At 44.1% G+C, this 9,140-nt stretch overlaps 1 protein-coding gene across 3 annotated transcripts in view; it reads left to right on the top strand.

The window, feature by feature from the left end:
- The window catches only part of rims4 (regulating synaptic membrane exocytosis 4), a 20,676-nt gene extending 17,575 nt beyond the window's left edge, over positions 1-3,101 (top strand). For all 3 annotated transcript variants that reach the window (XM_076171019.1, XM_076171020.1, XM_076171021.1), the window contains 3 exons: positions 1,261-1,362; positions 2,330-2,469; positions 2,866-3,101. In XM_076171019.1, the coding sequence (XP_076027134.1) occupies positions 1,261-1,362; positions 2,330-2,469; positions 2,866-3,084 (461 nt within the window). In that variant the 3' untranslated portion in view covers positions 3,085-3,101. The remainder of the gene's footprint in view (positions 1-1,260; positions 1,363-2,329; positions 2,470-2,865) is intronic.
- The last annotated feature ends 6,039 nt before the right edge of the window (positions 3,102-9,140 follow it).

Here is a 9,140-nt window from a genome sequence, read left to right as displayed (position 1 = left end):
CTCAGCTCCGTGTTAGAGCCGCTCCAATGGAATGGTGCCATGTTCATGAGCGTTACATTCAGTCACTCCATCCTTTTTGGAGAACACTGATTCTCTCAAACTCTCTCCCTCTGAGAGGAGAGGGAAAAGAAAAGAAACTCTGCAACAAAGAGACATCCATATTTCTTGAAATGGCCCTGAAAATGGCAACAACAGAGGCTTCACATGAGAAATAGGTCTAAGAAAGGAACAGAAGTATTTTGTTTCCTTGTGAACCTAAACAAAATGACTCCTGGAGTAATTTCACGCTGGCAGAATGTGGGTCTCATAAATCAGAGCGGTGTCCTGCAGCAGCAGCAGCAGCAGCAGCAGCAGCAGCAGCAGCACTCTGTGTGTCCCCTGCACCCGTTCATATCCAGGCTGTACACAGTGTGCAGCCGGCTCTCTGGGTAATACACTGTAAGTGGGTCAGCTTCCTCTCTGGCAGCCAGACAGCGTCCTTGGCCCCACAACTGTGACACTGACTGGCCGAGCGCTCTTCCAGAGCTGCTGTCCGCTCCAAAATACCTTCACGCTCATTCGTCATCTTTGTCACTTCACTATTTTGTCACTTTTCTATTTTTTCCGCGTTAGTTTAGGCTAAACAAGCGGCAAGTCTTCATTTGTGACAGACTTCATCGCTGTTCAGGCTATTGTGACGGGAGATTAGATGTTGGTGCTTAGAGACTCTTGACTGCCCTCTGCTGGGATGTAGGGGAAGTGCAGCAGAGCGTCACCTGTCTGCTCCACAGAAAGCTCCTTCTGATGTCTCCATTTCCACACACACACACACACACAGATGTGGACAGGATGCTTCTCCACATGATGCACCAGGGCGACACATGTGTGGCTGCGTCACACTCAGGATGCAGGATTCTGTCTTGATTGACATGATTAACAATCTATGACACAGCAATCACACACACACACTGACACAGACACACTTGATTGACGCCTCCAGGTCAGGCAGCACACAACAGCGTCTCATCAGTTGTCACAGGTTGTGGACAGGTTGTCACTTCACCACGGCAACAACATCAAAACCTTTTCTCCGTTAAATAAAGAAGAAGATAGAATATTGCCAGCTGTTGTGTAACCAAGTTGTTAGAGACACTTTAACTGCTTAAAGAAATAAGGAATAAACTTGGAAAACATTGATATTTAGATGCAGAGATGTTCAGGTATCTATGACAACAGATGTACCAGATTATAAATATGTCTTCCTGTGTTCCGCCCGTCCAGGTGACGTGGAGATTGGACTCATGGAGAGGAACGGAGGTCTGGAGGTAGAGGTTGTCCAGGCGAGAGGACTCACCATGAAGCACGGCTCAAAGGCACCCCCAGGTTAGCCGGCACAACAACCGCATCTAATCACTGCTGCCCCAATGATGATGTGATCCATTCGGGATGTGTTTCACGACTCGATAGTAACATTTGAGCTTCTACGTCCATCAGTCTGTCCGTCTGTGTGGAGCCGCTTCAGCTTCACTGGAGAAAAATAGCGGATTACTCAATTGATCATTAGATGCAGTCACCAGTGCTTAAACACTCTGATTCGGACCAAGCCTCCTGCAGCCCAGATAGTGATCACATGATTGACTTATGACTTATCCAGGCTTTGTTTACAATAACCTCCACATCATGAGGTAATGACGTGTTTCAGCTCTAAACAGAGTGAAGCTGTCTGCAGCAAATGTTCTAATCCAAATGGTCTGAAAGAGCTCAGTTATTGTTTGTGAACCTTGTTGTGAAAGCCGCAGCAGGGAGATGAGGCGTTACATTGCAGAGACACGTCTTGTTTCTGTTATCAGCTGAATGAAGCACGCTGCTCAATGAAAGTGCCACCGGTTCCCTTTCCTGCATGTCAAAGCTGCGCTCCCTTTATGCATCAATGCACAGGGAATGAGTCAGAAGCTAAAATTAACCTTGGCAAAGCTGTAACTGTACAGCTGAGTGGGCAAAACAGACGGCGTTACTGTGAAACAAGGCAATACATCAGGCAACCAGAGCAACAAGCTAACCCTGCTCAGTTCAATCAAAGGATGTGATCAGGTCGGAGGGAATATGAATCAATACTGTTAGACTGCTGAATGCTCTGATTATGACTTTTCATCTGCACTTGCATAATGTTGGAACAGTAATTTATTATAATTCAATAACAGCATCAGCAAAAAGAGAAGAAAACAGAAAAGAACACAAACACTCCTGGGAAAGTGTTGGTGTTTGTTCTGCAGTGTGTGTGTGTGTGTGTGTGTGTGTGTGTGTGTGTGTCTCCTGGTCTTCACGTTGTGTGTGTCTGCTCTCTCTCTAGCCGCCTACATTAAAGTTTACCTCCTGGAGAACGGCATCTGTGTGGCCAAGAAGAAGACCAAGTCAGTGAGGAAGTCTCTGGATCCTCTGTACAACCAGGTCCTGGTCTTCTCTGAGAGCCCCCAGGGGAAGGTGGTCCAGGTAACACACACACACACACACACACACACACACACACACACGCAGGGCTGGATTAGAGACCTTATTGTTTCCTTCTTTCTTTCTCTCTCTGTGGAGTCATGTTCTCTGTCTAACTCTTTACATTGCTATATTTGTCACTTATATGAAGCATCATGTATAACACACTGTGTGTGTGTGTGTGTGTGTGTGTGTGTGTGTGTTTACAGTGGCAGAGCCCTCAGCTGTGCCTCAGGCTGTACTGCTGCTCTCCTGTCTCTGTCTAATAAGCCTCATTATCTGTCTGTCTGTCTGTCTGTCTGTCTGTCTGTCTGTCTGTACCTGTCCTGAGTTTCCTCACACTCATTCAAACATTGCTTCTCCTCCCTGATCGATAGATCTTGTTGCTCTCTTCCACAGGTGATCGTTTGGGGAAACTATGGACGAATGGATCGCAAGTGCTTCATGGGTGTAGCTCGCATCCTATTGGAGGAGCTGGACCTCAGCAACATGGTCATTGGCTGGTACAAGCTCTTCCCTACCTCCTCCATGGTTGACCCGACGATGGCACCACTTATCCGCCACTCCTCCCAGATGTCCCTGGAGAGCACCATCGGGCCGGGCTGCGAGCGATCCTAAGACTCGCCCTCAGAGGACTCATGTGGATTCTGTCAGCTGAGCGCTCCTAAGACTCATGGGAATTTGATTGCTGTCTTAAAGTCTGAAGCCACATTTAGGCCTGTGGTAGGGGGCAGGATCAGTCGCTCTCCTCTGATTGGACCTCAATAACCTGTAGAACTTTCATTGGATGTTTCTGATTGTTCTTTTGATATCCTTCAGTCAGACTCCTGGAAAGGTTCTGCTGTCGTGGCAACCAACACTTATGTACAAGGAAGATTCAGTTCCTCTCAGATCCCTTTGATTAAAACACAAACATTTAAATAATGAGGATTGTACAAAAGAGGGCTTAGTTACTGACGTTGATCCGGACCCATTGGGACCAGAGAGGACCGCAGGCCCTCCCCCATTAGGTTCTCATTCCCAGGACTGCACGTTGTCTTTCTGTGTCCTCATTAAGAGCGTTTCCTGTCCGTCTACCAGTCTGGAGAGTCCATGAGATATGAGCCCTCTGATAGTCTGAGGTCCTGAGTGGGGATCAGGTTCTAGAATCAAACTCATCTGTGTGCAGCACAACAACAATGTGAAGAAGTCAACCAAACCAAGAGTTCCTGCTGATGAACACAGACTTGTTTATGTTTTGGGCCATTGAATGTTGAGTCCATGGTGTCTGTGGATAGAATAGCCATGAATTAACCCCTCCACCTCCTGGAACGATGGAAACCACTGCTTCTCCAATCTGATGGTCCTTTCCCATCTTACGTGCTCTTCTACCCTGTCAGTGTCGGCTCATCAGCTTAACCCGGTGCTCTCGGTGTCAGTGAGGCCCTGATCAGACGGCTCGAACGAAAAACCAGCGGGGTCCTGATCCCCAAAGCCCTCGTGTGGTCGTTAGCTACGTTTACATGCACACAGCCGCCCTGCTGGGGTCTTCAAGACACTCGACTGAACCAAAATGTTTACATGAGCCGTGTTCACATGTACGGGGGCTACTGAAGCATATCTGACTCCACACACACACTCATGGAGCCCCTATAATGCTCCCGTTCTCTCTGAAGCAGCCATCTAAGTATCTCATGTATCTCTGTGTATCTGCTCTAGGATTGTTTATCACGATGGATGTTTCCTCCTCCTCTCTCCCAAAGTGTGACGTCTTTCAAACGCTCCCTGAATGTTCGGCCCCTAGACGGCAGCGGCGGCGTCGTCGTGTGTAACGGAGAGATTTATGCATTTAGGTGTCTATTGATCCGATGCTAGCATGTGTTTACACGATCGCGTCTAGCTCTGACTCATGGGACCGTCGCTGTGCATGTAAACATAGCTATTACCTTCATGTATGTACCTTATTGAATGTACTGATTACTGAGACGAGCCCGTGTTGTGTTTGTAGGCGTGAGAGGCAGCAGCAGCCCGGTGAGTCGTGTTGACGTGTGGTGGTCTACGTGTTTTCAATGGCCTGAGTATCTCAATCATGTTCACTTAAGGATCACAGTCATGACGTGGCAGCAGCTGGGCTTCAGCGTTTAGTTGGCAGCAATGCAACGTTGTTCCATCTTATCAGGACAACAAACCTGGAACTGGAGCCTAAACGCTGACGGGCGCTACATTTATATGCACATTTAAACTTTTATAATTCTGTTGTTAAGGCATTTATAGTTCCTTTGCTCTTGTAGAAGCCATAACTGTCCTGATGCTTACAGCCTGACATGCCTAGATTATATTATCCATCACTTTACTCAGCACGTAAATGTTCTAAATGCAGGAAGACATGGCATGCATTCCCTCACCTGTTGGACTCAAACTCACGACTCACACCAGCTCTGTGTGTTTAGTCTACAGTCTAAACAGCATTTAGAGCTCTGCTGTGGGAAGTCATAAAGGCCACAGGACAAGAGGTCATCTTTTTTATTTTACAAACAAAAGCCATCTTTAATGTCTCAGCACAGTGGTCTCATAAGCAGGCCATTTAAACTTTGACATGGAGTTACAACATTCACAGGAGATCATCTTATCAACGTTCCCTCTTCGTCTGTTGTACTTTCTAGGGGGAACGAGTGTGAGTCCACCTTAACGTATCACTATGAGGAGCCTTACTAGTGTATCCAGGCACCAGGGCTCAGTTTGCTCTCACAGGCTCCTCCTCATTCCTCAGCGGGACACGCTGCCAGCGTGGCAGATCAAGATATCACACGAGGAGTGGGGACGTGTGGAGAGATGGATTCTGTTCATTCTGTCCATCTATACGTCCTCTATTCATGTTTGCATTAATGGCAGTATTGATGGTAAAATTGTTGGGCCTGTTCAGTGTTTGTGCTCTAACTTCAGACAGACATTCCACCTGAAACGACTGAAGGTTCTGTCTCGTGCAGAGGGAGGTATTGTAGCTGGACTGTAGCTCACATGTAGTAGCTGTCGTGACAGGGAAGGGCATTCCATTCCCGCTTGAAGAATCCCATGTTCGGAATGCTATAGAAGTCTATCCTTAAGTTTATGATTCCTCCTCTTTTTCCAGAGCTTTGGCTGACAGTTTGTAATGTGCCACTTTCTACCAGCAAGTGTCTTCGTTACTCTGCAGTTTGTGCCCGTTGTTGGATGCGTTAGGGAGGTTTCCATAGGGACAACAGCCGCTCGTAGCATCCGGCAGCAGCAGCATTAAGGATGTACAGAGAAACGTCCTCTTTATTCTAAATTACAAACCGCCAAGGCACCGTGTGATTAGCCTGCGACCGCTCGATACGGAGGAGAGGAGAGGAGAGGAGAGGAAGCATGAGATGTTCTTCATCCAAACAGCTTCTCTATGGAGGAGGTCTGCAGAACTGATTTCACAAAAAGATGTAAACAATAGGATGAATTTAAAGGGAACACCACATGTAGAGAAATGTATAGTTTACTAAACAACCAGAGGAATACATATATTTAATTTGAGCACTTTATGATTGTTACTGATTTATATGTGTAAATATTAAAGTTGTTAGTGTTTTTTGGAGTGAGCCAAAGTGAATCTCTCTCATGACTTAGTTGATGTTAAAAGTCCGAGGGAGGGAGGGAGGAAGAGTCCCTGCTCGTAAACCTTAAGATTGTAGCATTAGCATCCGCATGATTGAATAAAACTATTCATTAATTAGCAAATTACTTAATAAGATTCTGCATGAGCTATAAGCCACACAGAGAGAAGAGAAGTTACAAATGTTGGGTCGACATAAATGTATATGTAGCAGTTTCATTCACATTTTTTGGAAAAAGGTGAATTAATTTGATTTTGGCCGCATTATTTTCAATGAAAGTCACATTTTTGGTCTTTGGCCCGTTGTTGTTTTCTTTTTCTTTTTGTGAGCTTTTTTGTCGTGTCAGATATGAAATTTCTTTATTTTTTGTTGCAATTATCAACAATTATATTGACTCTGTAACACTTTGCAAAAAATGGCCTTTTGTTTTTCAAGTAGCAATGTTGCAGGGATGTTGACGCTGTATCTGTTTCCAAACCAATTATCTACATTCAATAAAGCAATAATCACAAACATCCTGTCATCACACCAAACATCAGCTGATTATTTACACCGTCACGTACATCCAGCTCTGACCAGGCAAACGGCAGGTTATGTGTTCAATTCTCTGTATAGCAGGAATTTAGAAACAGGTTTCTGCTTTTTTATTTCAAAATCAAAAAGTCAAATGCTTCATTCAAGACAACTCACTTTCCTCTGAACATTGATGTTTTCCTCGTATATTACAATAATTTCAGGAATCTGTGTAACATTTAAAACAGGTGAACATGTAATATGCCGGGAATACATTGAAGGTGACACTTTGTCGTTGCCATGCAGGATCATTTTACAGGAACGATACTAAGGGACTAAATGCATTTAATGTTCAAATACCAATACTCAATAACATGGAGCAAGGATGGGATTGGGATACTGGGATATGTTACTGGCCCTCTCCCATTAGATCAATGAACATACGAAGAGCATACTGTATCAACATATCAACCAACAACCACCTGAGCCACACCAAACTGCAGGTGTGAAAATACTTTTAGAAGAAAAGGGAGATGGTTTTGATTTATGGAAGAAACAAATTTATACATTACTCAACTCTTTATAATGTGACACAAGGAATGTGTTTTTATTCTTTTGTGCTGAAATGTAAACATGTTTAGGGCTGAATTCCCCATTGAGGACCAATGACAAAGAAATGTTTACACACTTGGTACATTTTCTAACGGAACAAACTCAATCAGGGTGCACTCTCTCTCTCTCTCTCTCTCTCTTCCATAAAAGCTTTCACATCCAAGAAGTCTGAGATAAAACATTCCCTCAAAGTTCCACTATCAGAGCAGATTCCCATCCGAGCCGCTGTAGAGCTCTGTGACCGCCGGTGACTGAGCTGAATGTTAAACACACATAAACCAACCGAGGGTTACACTCAGCTGCACTGTAGACTTTTCATTTTGCCATTTTCAGCTTGAATAATTTTCCAAAAGTTCCTCTCAGGGGTGCAGCGTGTGTGTGACATGCATGAGGTTCATGATGGGACTTCTATGACGGCTGTAGATGAAGACCTGAATGTCAAACAGAACGATTACATGCACGTTAGACCTTGAATGTACTGCAATTAAGGCAAAAAGTGTTTTTAAAGTCTGCTCATTGAGAGTAGCTGACCTTTATTTAAGAGCTGTGAATGGATTCATTCAGGCACGTAAACGTCTTCATCAGAGCGAGATGCCTCCAGATGTGTGGACTCGCCTCCAGCTGTGATTATGCAAACATCCAGTCTGTGTGTGTACGTCTCAGTTTGCCTTCATCTCAGTATACACAAGTCATCAGAGTAATGAATGCATGTAGATGATACTGTAACATCCTTATCCTTAAAAGAAAAGTCATGTCTGTCTTTAGTTCTGTAAACAAATCATTTGCAAACTATAAATTAGGTGCAATTAAATGTTCATTCAACTGATTGTGTCGTTTTGCAAGTCAAAACATGTTTGTTCGGTGTTCTGAAGCTGATTGTACCATCGAGGGGAACTGTTGACATGTTGTTGTGTTTATGTCCACATTCCATGACATCATTCTGTTCAGCTTTGTTATTGTTCTATTGTTTTTCTGTGTGATTCATTCAGTCAACACAAATGTGACCCACACACACTCCATATGCTGTATATCTACAAATAAATGTAAAGCTCCTCGTCTCTCATGATGTCATTGCTTCAGATGTCCTTCCTCTTCTTCTTTTACTGCACCTGTGCGAACACAAAATGATGACGACAGTGGTATGGATCTGTGCAACAAGTGTGAGGAAAAACACACTAACAGGTTGTGATCTGTGAAAGTCTTATCTATCCAACGATCACAGCAACATGTATCGGCTCTGACTGAGACCCAGGCTGATGTGGTTCTGTGTGGCTCCTCCTCCAGCCTGCTCTGTAGAGGGTTCTGCTCTCTAACCTGGAGTAGATCCTCTCATCCAGAGCATGTGAGCCTGTGTGAGCTCATATTTATCCTGAGTGATCCAGAGAGACTCAAAGCCATAAAAATGTTTCTCCCTCAACGCTCCATCCCTGAAACATTCTCCCTTTACTCTCTGTACTGATTCATCTTTCACTAACACATTGTGACAACATGGCATCAATCCATAAGGTGCATACACCATAAAAGATGAGATAAAGCCAGCAAAGCTTTAAAACAGCATTCACAACTTTAGAATCTCATTTGGTTGAGTCTGAGACCTTCTGGGGAATTTTCATGTTCCTCCTTAAACAGTCACTTACATTGACAAATGACTAAAATAATCAATTATTATAAATACAAATTGTAATATATACACATCGCTTTATCCGCCTCAACTGAATTTCACCTCACAAACCTTTTTGTCTACATTTCTCCTCTGGTTCTGTAGAATCAGCCGGTTTCTTCTTCATCATCGTTTCAGATTGTTGCTGGTGTGTTTCTGCCTCGAGGGCCTGAATGTTAGCAGAAGAGACAAATGATGTAACTTTGCTTTGATTCACTAAAGTGTCAGGTTGCAGATGATCTGTTATATCGTTGAGTAAATCCAAAAGTTGGTGTATTGTTATTCTG

This window comes from Genypterus blacodes, unplaced genomic scaffold, assembly GCF_046128005.1.
Source record: "Genypterus blacodes isolate CSIRO-AG114 ecotype Tasmania unplaced genomic scaffold, CSIRO-AGI_Gbla_v1 ptg000239l_1, whole genome shotgun sequence".
In the NCBI taxonomy this organism is placed as follows: Eukaryota; Metazoa; Chordata; class Actinopteri; order Ophidiiformes; family Ophidiidae; genus Genypterus; species Genypterus blacodes.
The sequence above is the reverse complement of the archived record's forward strand: the minus strand, read 5'-3'. Positions and strand labels throughout refer to the sequence as shown.